We start from the raw sequence: 15,557 nt of genomic DNA, 5'->3' as shown, positions 1-15,557 counted from the left end.
CTTGCTTTAAATCATGTTAGTTGCAGGTCTAAAACCCTCTGATGAAAAAAAAAAAAAAAAAAAAAAAAAATCCAAATGGGCACATGGAGGTGTGGGAGTAGTAATACCACTCTGCAAACTGTGTGTCTGGATTTTGATGGCCCATTCAAACACACCTCTCTGGAACAATAACCTGAAACCACAGGGGGTCTTTGACACCTCAGAGGGAAAACAATCCACCACAGTTCATTTTCAACATGTTTACTCAGCATTCTTTTTTTCAATTTTTGTACATGTTTACATTTTTTGTTGTTTACAACTTGAGATTTTGATTTCTTTTCTTTTCTTCTTCTTCTTCTTCTTCTTCTTCTTCTTCTTTTCAGCCTATGAGTGAGCTTCAGAGAAATCTGAGTGGTAAAAATGTTTTCCAAAAATTTGGGGGGAAGGGTATGTCGGGGTGGGAATAAAAAAAAAAAACGTTGACCTTGCCACTTCCTTGATTGACCAGTCACCAACTGGCCAGCCAATCAATCCAGAACTCGAGATTCATACCAACCCCAATACGTATCTCGAGTAAGCAAAGGAAATTCAAAATGAGCTTTTCTCATTCTGGGGAGGTTGCTTGTTTTGTAAAGTGAATTTTGTCTAATATGGGACCGTGACAATATTCTCATCTCTTGGTGCTCATTTTGTATCGTTCACAGCCATAGCTCTTGGAGATACTACACAGAATACACTGTAACACAAGCAGCACACATTGTATTGTTACATTTCAAAATAAATCTCTCTTCATTGGTAGTGAGAGATTTATTTTTTTTATGAGGGGAAAATTCATGTTCAGAGGTAAAATGTCTGCGGTAAACTGTGTCTGCAAATAACGTTCCTGTAAACATCAAGATTGTGTATAAACAATGTTTTTATAGACTCAACTTAATGTGGTGCTTGATTTTTATATTTAGCCCCTATTTTAGGTTGTGGGCCATGGTCAGGCTTCCCTTCCCTCTGTTTAGCTGTTGCTGTTGTTGGCTGGGCCACCCGATCGTAGCAGAAAAACTGGTATTCTCTGTGTGCCCAGGGTTTAGAGGAGGGAGCAGCCAAGAGACTCAGCGCTGCCGGGCTTTTGGTGGGGCTTCCCCAACCCACTTCATAAAGAAAGCCTTGTTTCTCAGATAGCTGTGTGTGTGTGTGTGTGTGTGTGTGTGTGTGTGTGTGTGTGTGTGTGTGTGTGTGTGTGTGTGAGAGAGAGAGAGTGAGAGCGAGCGAGCAGGTTGGTTTGGTGAAATCCACATATTTACTGTATTTATTTAAAAAAAAAAAATGTAATGATAAAATCGTTAAGGTGTTGCTATTTATGTTTTTTTGGAGCATTAATTTCAAATATTTCGCAATCTATTGTCCTTCCTTCTTAGGTTTAAGTCTGACCAAGAGTACATTTACGTGAGAGGTCGGGGTCGGGGGAAGTACAAATGTGGAGAGTGTGGTATCCGCTGTAAAAAGCCCAGCATGCTGAAGAAGCACATCCGAACGCACACCGATGTCCGTCCATATGTTTGCAAGCACTGCAACTTTGCCTTCAAAACCAAAGGTAAGTGAAAAAGAATGAGTTTACAAGAAAGACTTTCACTCTTTTAAGGTTCATTACATACATACATTTCACATCAGGCATTGAGTCTGATTTTAAACTCTTCATAAATCCTCTAAACACAACATAAATATGCCAAATCCAAATGTTTGATGACTGCTAACTGGACCACAGGGAAGGTAACACAATATTTGACACCATTATTGTTTCTTTGCAGTCATTTGATATTTAAGGCACTGACAACAGCAACTTTATTTGCTTAACTGATGTTGAGCTTTGGCAAATTTGATTTTTGTGTCATGTGATGTAGCTCCCTATGCAGCATTAGTCTGGGTATTGAGTGCAATTTGTGTACAGAAGAATACAGCCCTCAGTCAAATGCACATAGTTCCTGTAATGTTGTGGTCTGTCGCCGTGTATTTTATTTATGCCCAGTGAACACATTTGACTTTTGGAGTCATGAGTCTGTGTGTGTCAGACAACAACATTGTGCCTTTATTTTTGTCTCTTTGTAGGGAACCTTACTAAACACATGAAGTCCAAGGCTCATGGGAAAAAATGCCAGGCGATGGGAGTGTCTGAGTCATCGGTGGACGAGCCGGAGAGCGAGGAAACAGGTACTGGACGGAGGGGCCGAGACGCATCTCGCCACGGTGGAGCGGTGCTGGCACGCAGCTGGATGGACTGTCTGAGAAACATCGTAGCTGCTCGATGCTGACAGCTTATGCAACACCATGTTCTATTCTACTGCCTTTGGCCTTGCATAAGAAATGCGGAGAAGGAAAAGATAAATAAATGAAGAATGGGGCTGATTTGCCGTAGCCTGGTGCTTTCCCACTTGTCTGGGCACAAAGCGTGCCTTCGCTCCTGAAGGGATGCGTCACATCCAGTTGTGCCACCAGGCTAATTTGATGAAGCACCGAATCCACTCATTATTTCCTGCATTGTCTTTCCCGAGCCTCAAAACCAGCAGGCCTCGCCGTCTCCTCCCTGTACCTGCAACCGTCACACCGTCGTTTTTTTTGGTGCTGAAATGCAGCGAAAGCGCCAAGGACGTCCAGTTGAAACCATCTCTCCATTCACAAAGGCTGCTGACATAGTGTGTGTGAACAGAGGCACGGTTGTGCTCAATGAAATTCCAGCCTGTTTTTCCACACACTCTATTTTTAAAACGGATTTGACGGCGAACAAAAGAGACACGCAGCTGCCCTGACCGTTTGTCTTCGCCCCTGAAAATTGTATTTCAATGTTTCTCGTGTCGTTTTTCTCAGTCGTGATTTCAGCGATTAAAGTCAGGTTTTCCTGTTTTCTCGCCTCCGCAGAAACAACAGGAAGCGACGAGCGCGCCTGCGCCTCGGAGGAGCGGGAGGGACACCAGTTTTCAGAGGTGGAGGAGTCCGAGGGCGACGAGGAGGACGACGACAACGACGACGATGAGGAAGAGGGGTGCGCGTCCCACGACGACCAGCCGTCCTCCTGCTCCTCGGACACGCACCCGTCAGCGGAGGGCCAGTACAGCTGCAGCCGCCACTCACGGCAGGGAACCCCTGAGCGAGAGCCGTCAGGCCCTTCTCAGGAAGCCCCGTCCGCGAGAGGAGCCTGGAGCAGCAGGCGCGCCGCCTCGCCTGGCAGCAGGAGGGCGCTGTTCTCCCAGAGGGCCTGGAAGGCGGCGCCGAGGACCTTCTCCCCCAGCAGCGAGAGCTGCTCGCCCAGCCGCAGCCTGTCCCCGCGCCTGGAGCTGTCCCCGCCCGTCCGCAGCCACTCCCCCAGGCCGGAGACGCCCCTGGCCGGCCAACACGTCTCGCCGTCCCCCGAGAGGGCCCCGTCCCCCATCGGAACCCTCTCCCCACTGCGGCCCTCCACCTCCCCCGGCTGCTACCGCCCGTCCCGAGCCAGGACCCCTCCCTCACCACTCAGGTTACAGCACAGGGCCGCCGGGTGCCTGCCGTGGGAGAGCCCAGGTACGAGGGGCGGTCCCGTCCAGTCGGTGAGTACCAAATCCAAATATCCTTTATTGTCATTGCAGCGAAATTAGTTGGGCTATCTCCCCATAGTGCAATAAAAAGAAAGAAAAGTAAGTCCTACGATTATCAATACAAAAACAATTAGGAATAACAAGTTTAAAACATTCAAGTGACAATCGGGAAACTGTAAGGACGCACACATGCCACACATTCACACACTCAAAAGACCCATGTACCTCACTGGTGATGAGGTAGACTGTAAAATAAATAAATAAGCATGTAAAAAATGACCATCTACAATAACAAAATTCCAATTGCCAGTGAGGATAGTGGTCAGGCATTTAGGAGCCTGATTGCCCACAGGTAAACGGTGTCTCTGAGTCTGTTTGTCCGGCTGCTGATACTTCTGAACCTCCTGCCAGAGGGAAGTTCCAGCATTAAGTTACGTTTAAATTGATTAATGCATGAATTCTGAAACCCACCCCCTCCCAAAAAATATCCTCTGCACCTTTCACGTTGTTTCTAAATTGTCCCCACACACTGCCATGGCAAAACAAATTTTAACGTCCTCGCTCACCCTCTGCAGGACAAAAGTGGTACTGCAAAGGAAGGCCCAACAGCGGCAGAGAGCGGCGGCGGCTCGTTTCCAGCTTGTTTCCGACTCTCCAGCGGCGAGGGTTACCCCGGCCTGCAGGCGACAGACACCACCTTCAGCCACCTCCCCATGCACTCCCAGCAAGCCAAGGTCCCCTGTCTGATGATTCCCATCGGCGGCATCCAAATGGTACAGGCCAGACCCCGGTCTCACCCGACCACCCCCTCATCGCCCACGTCTCCGCCCTCTGAGGGACCCTCACTGGCGAGGTTCGACTCGCACTGGGGCGGGACTCCCAGAACTCAAAGGCTCAGGACTGCCGGAGACCACTGGTTCGAGCAGCAGGCAGCAGGAACCAGCCAGCCGGGGTCACGTCCCAAACTGGAATCTGAGACCACAGACTCAAAGCAATACGGCAGCTCTCCCGGCTCCAGCCACACCCCCCGCGGGCCTGACACTGAGAGCCCCGGACTCCCCGACAGAGGCGGCATTTCAAGAGCAGCCTTTAGCCAAGCAGCCCCTCGGCCCTCACGTGTCATTGGACGTCCACCGGAGGGGGAGGAGCCACACTCTGCAGGTGCACAGGTGGAGGGAGGAGCCCCAGGAGCCAGTAAAGACCAGAGAACGTAGAGGTGTCCACACTTTGATGCGTCACGCATCACATTTTGCTTTATCTGTTGCTACACAAGTCATGCTTTTTTATTGCTTTGTTGTTTTTATACAGTTTTCAATACTATTGTTAACTTAAATGTTTGGTCTTTGGCAATATTCAGGTTTGTTATAAAATGCACTTTTTTCTTTAAAAAAAAATAATGACTATCTATATATAATATATATATGAATATATAAATATATCCTTCCTGTATCTCTATTGATACTGGTAATCTTCATGTCTGTTTTATATATATATATATAGATATATAAAATATCTATACATATATATGGGGAACATTGATAAATTTGTAAATGACCAAAATCTTTAATCAAAAATAATTCATTTTTTTTTTTTTTTTTTTTTGTCCGGATTTTGTCCAGTATTATTCAAATTGTAGTTACTTGTGCCTTTTCTGTCCAGGCTTGTGTTTTGAGATGTACATTACAGATAGACAAAGAGAGGGCTGTGAAATTTTCTATCTGCTTTTTTGTGTCATTCAGGAGGGTAAATATTTGGTGTTTTGATTGTTTTTGTTCCATCAGTTTGAATAGCAGGGCAACAGGCAGCGGTCACATGGAATTACTCAAAGAGCAGCAGGAACGTGGTTAAAGGAATTGCACTGAAGTTCTATTTTTTATTATGACAGATTTTATTTAGAGTATATCTCTGTACAGGGAAGAGTGCTCCTTATTTATTGTTATTTGATGATTATGATCATCATTTCAAGGTTGTTGTTTTATTTTTTACTTTTTTAAAACTTTTTTTTTTAATTTGAGATGAGGATTTCTTTTGTTACTTCTTTGTGTCTTTTTCATGATGTTTAAGTGACTTGAAATGTAACCAAGGTGATGCGTTCGGCTGGTACAGGAGGATTAAGTGCCCTGTAGATTTCACACAGCTAAATTTCTAGTCATTCGAGAAGAAATTAAAAAAGAAAAATCACGACAGTCTTATGTTTTGTGCTTTCTTGTCACTTTGTAGCTTGGTTGTCTTTGTTATTGTCAGTACGCCTGCGCCATTATTTTTCATTTACTGTGTAAAACCAAAGCAAGTTTGTCGATGATTTCTTGCATGTGTCCACACCAACAGCAACACTAGTGGAGTTGGAGAACTGACAGAGAAACACTGACAGGGTTTATCTGGATGTAATGTGGTGTCACTGTGGTGGGTTCACTTCTGCTGCACTGTTGTAAGTATTGTAGGCCTCTCCCTTTTCACTGGTGGTAAGTTTCTGTTTTACCATCCAGTGACACGCGGAGGTTGGTCCTCAATGTCTTTAGGGATAAGTTAAAATTTCATTTTTACATCGTTCTTAATAATTATGCTTAAAAATGTGCAAAACTGACAGCGATTACAATGCCAGCAATTAAAGTCCCACTCCTTCTATGAAGCAAGGTTTCAAATGACAGAACTATATCTCGTGACCCTGAACCTGCACAGTGTCAGCACATCTGTTCAAAGTGCTTCTGCTTCTGTTCTGACCTGCTGGACAGTGTGCGTGCGCGTGTATGTGTGCGCGCGCGTGCATGCGTGCGTCTTTTCTTGCCACTAGATGTCCTCACCGAATCTCGATTGAAACCTGCTGGTTTAGTAACGGTCTTGTTCTTTTTTTCGCTTTTTGTTTTCGATTGCGCTCCAAAGGTTGGACGCACACCTTTGTGAAAATAAAATGACTGCAGCCGTTCGGAACTTCAATTACATCAATAAATGCTGATTGGCGACTGACTATATAGGTTAATGGATTTAATAAACAACTAAGGCGTCGTCCTGAGGACGCCGCATTTTATCATGTGAACAAACAACTTTATCCATGTAGGCTTATTACAAGGCTGGATTCCATAAAGATTAAAGTGTCTGTTATCCTTTCAGATATCTTTTTAATATAAGCCACCGCTGCCAACTCAAAGAGTATAAAATATTATTTAGAATACATAAAGACATTTGTTTTTCTTAATTCTGCTCAGAACTGCCTTGCAGGACGTGGATTACGTAAAGTCTACTCAGGCACACTTTTTTTTGCAAGCAAGACGATGTTTTAGCTGTGACTTGTCATTTCTCTGAAAAATGCCTCTGAACAGTTAACAGAGAGGCGGTGGTATTTTTAGACCATACATAAAAAGGGTTTTATCTGCTGTGCGTGGTGTCTGGGGCCTCTCGGAAAGCCCCGCGTGTTACTCCGACACGGCGTGAGGATGGGGCGAGATGACATGTTACAGGGAGGGAACCGAGGAGGTTCGGTAGCTAATTAAAAATAAACACCTGTTACTGGGACAGGGGCTGGTAAAGACACAAAAGAATGGCTAAACACAAACTTGCCTTTCCCTCTAAAAGCAGGATGAGCCAAACTCAGCTTCACGTCGGACACTCCACAGATAATTATGTGAGGAGGAATCGCAGTCTCCTCCTCGATGACCCTGCCTTACACTATTTATCCTGTTGGACACCAGAATGGCCTGATGGACACTAAGTTTGGATCATGGCGTGGCTGTCCTCCTTTCTAAGGTGGACAGAGAAATTCTAAAGAGGTCTAAACTCTGCAAGAAATGGTCTTGTACAACCAAAAAATGTCATCATCACCATGAATTTCAGCGTGAAATCTTTTTTTCTTTGCTCTGCTGCTGCCATTGTTTTGTTTTTGTTTTTATTATTTAATTCTGCTGTTGATTGCCACTTCACTGTTTTTTCGCCGCAAAACCCACTGCTGGTCAGGGACAGATGATGTTGATTTGGTTTGATCTGGAAACACCACAAAAGCAATCAGACTTAATCAGTAACAGTTTGGCAGAGGCGACATCATGCGGATAAAGAGGAAGCGCAGACTAGGTGGCAAATATGTCATCTGCTGCTGTATATTAATTGATTGATTGATTGATTATTATTGCTGTTTAAGTTCCTAAGAAGCTCCATTCTTTGGGAGGAGAAACATTTTCCTGCAGTTAATTAATGAATACCGACACTGCTGTAAAGTGAAAAGAAGAAAGGACTCAATCATAGTGTGAGAAACAGTTATCAGTTTCTTATCAGGTGATTTTCTAACTCACCTGAGGATGTTAGAGGATTTGTTTTCTAGCCACTCTGACGTCATGAAACACTGTGTAGTTTTTCTCTGCAGGGGGCGATGTTTCAAAAATAATTTTACAGTTACTTAAACGACATCAAGTTGATTGGTTTCCAGGACTGCTGACACAGCACGTGTCCGTCCAGGTATTGGCCTGTGTAATGTCGATTATAACATCTCAAAAGAACACGCCTTGTTTTAGAGCAACACTTCACATGGAAAGATCAACAACTTGTGCTTAAGCCAGCTCACGAGTCCCTCCATGCTGATCAAAACACAAGACTAAAGAAGACAGTGTGAGAGTGAGAACAGTGGAGCAAAAGCACATGGAACACACAAGTATTCCTTTGACAGGCCAGCTTGGAGCCATTCTCTGCCATTCTCGCTGGTACAAGCCAATGACTCACAATAATGAAACATCATTATTTTCTATCATCTTATTCATCATTTTTGAAACATGATTATATGGTTTGGTAAATCAACTTTGTGTTCATTTAAACCTGTAATGAACAGCAGCATCATCCATCATCATATCCTTTGTCAACATTTACAAACATGAAGTAGCACTGTATCTGTTCTTCCTTTACATTTTGGCACTTTCTCACTTCAGCAGTGAAATTGCACCACACATCATCTCATCATCAAAATGTTTTTCGCGTCATCGCAGGAGGAAAACTGCGGGCGTCGTGCGGCCTCACTCAGCAGGTGGCAGCGGCGCAGCAGGGAGGCTCCGTGGTATCAAATATTCCTGGAATGTGTCACAGTTTCTGGACGCCCTCGGGGTCGCACACTGGGGCTGCACCGGAAGCACATGTGGGTGGAGCATCTTGTGAGGGAGAGCAGATATAAAGGAGCGACGGAGCCGAGGCACCTGCACACACGCTGCAGCACCGTGACATGCAACAGAGTTGTGAACTACAGGAGAAAGTCTCAGCAGAGCACCGTTCAGCCACTGCCACACCATGGGTACCAACGCCAGCATTCTTCTTCTCATCACCCTCTGGGCCTCCGTGCAGGATGGTGAGTACCTTTCAACCTTTTCACATTTGTATTTATCTTTTTTTGGTTTCATGGAATAGGCATGGTGTCAGTGGGAAGATTCAGATCCCTGCAGCATTTTCATTTGTCTATGATAAATGTTTCAAGAAACACGTTTCTCTGAACTTTCGCGTGCACGTGCCTGCCATGTGCTCTGTGGCTTTGCAGCTTTGTGCACGCTGACTTCAGCCCGTGCACGGCAGCAGCACCGGCTCCGAGCACACCGCTCAAGCTGCGTCCTGACCAGGAAGAGACAACACATGCAGGGACTAATCTATCGCGCTCGGTTTATCTCGGAGAGAATTTTTACTACTGCTAAATATTGACATAAACTTTGAAACTGTCCGTAATAAACCACAAGGGATTAGATTGGTTGGGGTGTGTTGGGGGGAGGGCTTGTCTATTGTTTGTAAACATTGTTTGTTTTTTTTATGTCTGTCTTTAAGTGATTTTGTGCTTGTTCACCAATGCGAAACCACTCCATGATAGGTGGTTATGTAACAGTCCCCTCTGTTTTGTGATTTGAAAAGCAGTTAGAGGGTAAAGGCAGCGTGACTCACAGTTGGATTGCCTTCTCTGGATTCTCTAGATGAAATGTTTTGGTTTCAGTGACTGAGCGCCTCTGCGTCTCCCACCAGGTTTGGCCCTTCCAGTGGCGAGACAGCAGGAGGTGGAGGCTGCCGACAGCACGCCGTCGCACGGGCTGAGGACCAAGCGCTGTTCCTGCAGCAGCCAGCTGGACTCAGAGTGCCACTACTTCTGCCACCTGGATATAATCTGGGTCAATACACCCAGGTAGGTTTTGAGAACACACACGTGGGTAGAAGTAGTAATAGTTGTTGTGTAGTTGTTGTTGTAGGTGCATCGGGTATCAAAGATCAAAGTCTGGATAATGTCTATGTGTTTACCGCATTCATAACACGGGATCATTTTTGTTCTGCAGTAAGACAACAGGTTACGGTGTGGGCAGCCCGCTGTCCAGACGCAGGAGGTCTACTTCCCGTTGCGCTTGTGCCAACCCCGATGATAAAACCTGCAGCAACTTCTGCCTGCAAAGGTGAGCTCAGCTCTTTTTCAGCTTTTTTTTCTTTTAAAGCCTCTCCGTCTTCTGGGCCACATAAAGTCACTGCTTAGTTTGTAAATACCAAGGACAAGGAGTGGAAGGCGTGGAAAAAATTTTTTTTTTTACTGCAGTGATATCATTAGCTTGTAAAGGCAGCAGTGTTCCGACTGTCTGAGGCTGCCATCATCAAGCGATCGCATAGACGCGGAAGTCAGGCCCATAAACAGGTTTTGATTGGCTCACCAGGCCGTAGATGACCATCATTGGCTTCATGTAAATACCAAAGACAGTGGGAGGAGGTCATCATCTTACGTTATAGTTCCTTTACCATTAAACATCCAACGAGGCTGTAAACATAAAGAGATTGAGAAGGACGTTAGCATGAGTATAAAACTGAAAACACAGCTGAACATTTCTGTTTAAAACGGGTTGCTGTTTAACTGGAAGGATGTCAATAAAGCATCAGTGAAAAACTGCAATGTCAGCTCGAGTCTGGCTGTTCAAGTGGTTTTGACCATCATGTGTTCCCTACACAGCTCTGAGCCCGACTCTCCAAAACCATTGGCAAGGAGACGTGCGCTCATGATGCTCAACATCCTGAGGTGAGAGCTCCGAACGACCAGACAAAGCTGGAAAATTGCCAGAAAACGAACCAACGCTTGAACTGTTCTCAGGTGGATCTGCCTTGAATTTTTTCCGATCCCTCAGAGCGCTGGCCAAGAAACCTCTGCACGTGCCCGGTTCAGTCCAGGCTCAGAAGAGAGAGGCACGTTAATGCCAAGAAGTCCGCCGAGGCGGAAAAAGTGAGAGGTAGAGAGCAGCAGGCAACCTGAATGGGCCAATCTACTCCAACAGAGAGGTGGCAAACTACTGGGGCTGCTGAAAAAACCCGGCGAGGGAACGGCTGCGAGGGAACGGCTGCGACGGCGCAAAGAGTTGTCCGTTCAGCGACGTTCTGCGAATACGTCACGGAGACAGATGCAGAGGAGCAGCTGACGGGACGGCAGAGCCGCAGCTCGGCTCGTGTTTGTGCTTGTCGACAGCTCGAGACGTTGTGTCTTTGTCACTGTGCAGGCCGGCTGGGGCAAAGAGACCAGGATGTGGAGGTCTTAGTAGGAAAAGGTGCATTCATACTGCGCCACACATGACCAGGACTTTTCCAGCACACAGTGCATTTGTTTGTATGTTTAGGAAATATATGCTTTTATACATCTTCCATGTACATATTTTAAGTTCAACAATCATTCAATTGCTTGTAAGTAATTTTCTTTAAAAAAAAAAAATAAATGTACAATAAAGATTAGTGCAAAAGTGTTGACTGAAAGCTTTTCTTCTTCTCGTCAATCAGATTAACGTAGGAGGAAACTAATAGAGAAATAGAGAAAACTTGACCCACATTTCTTGTTTATGCCCTCTTTTGTCATTTATTGTCCTTTCCCACTTGTTCGGGGCAAGGCCATAGCATAAATGAGGCGACTTAGCAGGAAGAATGATTGGGTTCAAAGCCAACCTCAGCTGAAAACATGTGCGCCCACTGAGTGACGTGCAAACACATTTGTGAGTTTCAAAGGAGGCCTGAGATGGATGAATAGTGCAGGAATGCAAGGCTCCCGTCGATAATAAGTTTACATACTTTTCAGTGCAGCGCGGGCCGTGTTATCACAAGGATCTGTGGAAAGAATGCAGCTTTTTGTAATTTGCTTTGGGGGTTAGAGAGAGGCACCGAACACCCTGTCACCCCGTGTTCCTCTCTGACTGCTCGCACTGTACATACCGTCCGAGCACACCTGAGTATGCAGGAGAACAGAAGAGGGGCCGGGGCCGAAAGAAAACAATCGCTCGAGAGATTTCATCTGTCATCGGCTGGATAAGGTGGCGCAGAGCTGGTGTATTTTCTTTTCCATCCAATCAAATTGCACAGAAGGATGAAAAGACCAAAGACTTCTAATTTCAGCAGTTGTTCTCGCGTTGTTGCACACAGTTTCATTCCTCTCATACTTCCTCTGCCCTATTCTATGGAAAGTGCCCCCGCAGCCATTTCTTTGAGACAGGCCTGAGCAAAAACCACAAGTTGGCCTCACACAGAATTACATATAGGCCACGTGGTATATCAATGAATGCATTGCTGAACACAATGCCGCAAAAGTCAGACAAACAAACCTTATTGCAACAATGAGTGGTGAGTGGTAGCCAAGCCTTTTAATCTCCCTCTGGTGGCTGCTTTATCGGTAATAAACCTAAACCCATCCCCTCTCCCTTATCTGACTGGATAGAGGCCAAATTAGAAACTCAAAGGGCAAACCAAATAAATTAACCTGACGATCCCACATTCAGCTCTCAGCAGAGTAGAGACTTGCTCAGTGTGCTGTGAACGGAGGGAATAAACCAGGCTGCGCTGCGATTGAGCACATGTTTTGTCAGACCCGGAAAGAATTGAGGCTCCAGTTGAGTGTCAGTGTTGGCAGGTAAGATACAGAAATGGTGAAGATGGTTGAGGGGAGAACTGTGATCATTGGTACAGTCATCCAAAGCTTTAAGAGCATTAAGTTCCTTAGCTCTAGAATACTGAGTTCCCCTGGGCACTAAGTTCCCAGAGCCTTTGTTCCGATGGTACTAAGTCCCCAAGACCTTGGTTCACAGGCCTATCAGCCATAAATTCCCCAGTTCCTCCATGGATCCTTCGTTCCAGGTTACCACAACCTAAGTTCCATGGGCTTTATGTTCCCAGTTTCCTTTTTTCTTCATTTCAAAAGGTCCCTTTTTTCCAAAAGAACTAAGGTCTAAAGTCTCTTTGTTCTCTGTAGTTCCTCAGGGCCCTACAGTATCTTATCATTTATAGGGTAAGTGTGTCTCCCAGTCACTGCTGTACAATTTGATTCAAATCCCAACCTTGTAGGGAACACAGGACACTGGGAACAAAGGACCATGGGAACGCAATGCTGACTTGGAAAAGATGGTCAAGCGGCTGTTTACCCCAAGTCATATGCACTGGCAGAGCCTTCTACCATCTGATCCTGCTGCTCCTGAGACAATTACGAATGAGGTTTTAGGTCATTTCACATCAGTTGTATGGCCTTGTCTATGCCAGGGGTTTTCCCCCTGTCCTGTAGACCTTGACTGGTTTGTCAGCTTTCATTTTGCAATTTTCAGGGGGCAAATGTATGTTTGTGGTTTGATAATTTTACCTCGTGGAGCATGAAAGCTGCTGGTTAACCGCAATCTGAAATGGTTAGTTTGTTTTGAGTGTTTTGAACGAGTAGATCAGATTTCTAGTCAAACAAAGCACCTAGTACTTTTGGCTGCTTTATCAAGAGTTATGACCTCTCTTTCATAAACACTGCGTTGATTATACATAACTACCTTGTACAAGCCAAACAAGAACAACCTTTAGCAGCCATGCTAAAAGCTACAGAGCATAATGCAGCATTATAGCCAGACTTTAATGTTCACGTGTCCATTTCAGAGTCATTATAGCCGTTTGCCTGGTGTTTGTCTTAACTTTTCCAAGTTGTAATTTTAATGGAAGTGATCTGTTGTACTGTTAGCATGTTCACTGTGACCTTCACAACCCATTTTCTTCATTGTTGTTTTCACAAGAAAAACCTTACCTGTCCTTTACTCTACCTGAGCTCCTTAACTGTCAGGAGCATAGTAGTCTCACACTGCAAAACAGGACACAGCCCCGGCATTCCGAAGAAACACAGCGGAAAAACGACAGGAAGCAACATGCTAATCTCAGGCCAGTCACCAGAAACTATGAGCCGTCATGGCTGGGAAAGTTTATGATGAGGTGTTTCATCCAACCTGAGGTATTGGAGAAGAGATAATGTTTATATGGAAACAAAGACATTTGAGTTGATGATTAACTAATGTAATGTGAGTAATGAGGAAACAGGGCCGACACTGTATCAGCTGGACTTTGAGCAGTGTCGTAAGTAGGTCTCTGTCCATGGTGCTGGAACAGTAGCAACTTTGCATCGATAAAAGCACTGGTTTCCACTAAAGTTGTGGGCGCCACTTCTACTTCTGGAATTATAGGAATCGTGAATTTTAGCATTTAATGTGGGCTGCTGGGCAACAACAATTGAGTAGAGGTCCCATATTACACACATTTGGCTGCAAATATTTTTTAGATTTTGTTCTCATATGTTACTGAGAAAATTGCAGAAGGCCTCTGGGGGTAAATTAACTTCACTTTAGCCAACTTCTGGTTTCAAAACAGAAAGTTCCTATTTCTCTCCATAGAAAACAACTCACTCTCATTGCCATTGTGTGAAGAACTCAGTCACCCTGTGACTCTCCTCTCCTGGAGCTCAGATTGTTGTGTTGTATCTGAGACGCAACCCCATTTTAAATGGTGGTGTGCAAAGCAGCTACACGTTATTCCAACTCTCTGTCCTATCCATCTTATCATATATAATGTTTTTCTTTTCGTCTTGTGGACGATGACGTTTGAATGTTACTTGATAATATGGCTGGTTTTCCATTCCACAGAAAGTTCTGCTTGTATCATCAGAGAGCAAACACCATCAAAAGCTATATACCGGTAAAAATGGGTTTACAGTTAGTTACAACAGTTAGTTGAATCAGTTACATAACTGATTCAAACTTTAATGCGGAGTCATAGTTACAGTAAGTTAGGTTAGGATTCGTGACACAGATTTGGTTTAGTCCCAAAAACATCAGTTCATAATAATAACAATGAACAATATAGTTTATATTATGCATGTGCCATAATAGCACAATGTAAATAAGTGGTTTGGCCTTTCATACTTGGCCTTTTTGTATATTTAGTTCCCCCTTCACAAGAGATACATCCCTGCCTTATTTAACGCAGTCAGTAAACATTCCTTGAATACTTTCGGTGTGATCAGTTACACAACGGGGTCAGTGGATTCTCGTGCCAATCCTGATGATGACTGTATGCACCTGCCTTTATTCATGGATTGCGTGGCATCAGTCATAAATTGTGGGTGTGACCATGTTTAGGTTTTCTTTTATAATAACTCAATCCGAGTCGTTATGGAACAAAATATTTGGGGGAGGGGGAAGGGGTCAAGGTCCTGGAGCCAGCGGATGAACACTCCACAGCTGCAGCAGGAAAAATGCGGACTGAAGCAATAGCCCAGCACCTCAGCCACACACAAACTGGGTGCAGATTGGAAACAAACTATAGGGGGGGTATGTGTTTTCATGAGTGCAAAACACAGGAAAATAAACACAAAGTGTGTATTTAACCCTCCAGTGTGCATTGCAATCATTCTAGGCTGACACATCTGCCTGCCCCGCTCATGTTAACATGTGAAAAACACAACACATAAAGGAACCGTGCATACTGTGCAACACTGTGTGCTGCCTCTGCGTTATGAAACCTTGGCAGGAGTTGAATGGCTGGGACAGTGTAACAGGGCAAAGGGCAGGGCTTGACTTTCAAGGAGGTATATAACCCCTTTTTGAGTTGAATGCAGTGCTGTCTTTCATCATTAGAATACAATGCTTGGATGATAAGTAAAGTTGAACTCATGCCGAAGTGTTTTATCATGTCCCATTGGTGCAGAGTTCATTCAAAGATCCAAGGACAAACTACGTCAAAAATCAGCCGGTTTACAATGTGAAACTTGTT

At 44.7% G+C, this 15,557-nt stretch overlaps 2 protein-coding genes across 2 annotated transcripts in view; both read left to right on the top strand.

Annotated features, from left to right (window-relative positions):
• Positions 1 to 5,722, top strand: part of hivep3b (HIVEP zinc finger 3b) — a 39,807-nt gene extending 34,085 nt beyond the window's left edge. Inside the window, exons 6-9 of the mRNA XM_076012548.1 lie at positions 1,389 to 1,564; positions 2,077 to 2,178; positions 2,884 to 3,548; positions 4,112 to 5,722. Of these exons, the coding sequence (XP_075868663.1) occupies positions 1,389 to 1,564; positions 2,077 to 2,178; positions 2,884 to 3,548; positions 4,112 to 4,750 (1,582 nt within the window). The 3' untranslated portion in view covers positions 4,751 to 5,722. The remainder of the gene's footprint in view (positions 1 to 1,388; positions 1,565 to 2,076; positions 2,179 to 2,883; positions 3,549 to 4,111) is intronic.
• A 2,571-nt stretch (positions 5,723 to 8,293) lies between these two features.
• Positions 8,294 to 11,168, top strand: LOC142879387 (endothelin-2-like). Its single transcript, XM_076012636.1, has 5 exons — positions 8,294 to 8,853; positions 9,510 to 9,666; positions 9,815 to 9,928; positions 10,471 to 10,536; positions 10,643 to 11,168. The coding sequence occupies exons 1-5, from the start codon at positions 8,796 to 8,798 to the stop codon at positions 10,707 to 10,709; spliced, it is 462 nt and encodes a 153-aa protein (XP_075868751.1). The 5' UTR covers positions 8,294 to 8,795; the 3' UTR covers positions 10,710 to 11,168.
• Positions 11,169 to 15,557: the final 4,389 nt, after the last annotated feature.

Source organism: Nelusetta ayraudi, unplaced genomic scaffold, assembly GCF_046127955.1.
Source record: "Nelusetta ayraudi isolate G7.1 ecotype Tasmania unplaced genomic scaffold, CSIRO-AGI_Nayr_v1 ptg000136l, whole genome shotgun sequence".
NCBI classification, from domain to species: domain Eukaryota; kingdom Metazoa; phylum Chordata; class Actinopteri; order Tetraodontiformes; family Monacanthidae; genus Nelusetta; species Nelusetta ayraudi.
This window is presented reverse-complemented; position numbering and strand designations above follow the sequence as displayed.

Excerpts from the sequence above, each read along its gene's own strand:
- LOC142879387 (XM_076012636.1), top strand. The coding sequence starts at position 8,796 with ATGGGTACCAACGCCAGCATTCTTCTTCTCATCACCCTCTGGGCCTCC. Across the intron at positions 9,667-9,814 it reads ATCTGGGTCAATACACCCAG|TAAGACAACAGGTTACGGTG; the intron begins GTAGGTTTTGAG and ends TTTGTTCTGCAG. Across the intron at positions 9,929-10,470 it reads AGCAACTTCTGCCTGCAAAG|CTCTGAGCCCGACTCTCCAA; the intron begins GTGAGCTCAGCT and ends TTCCCTACACAG.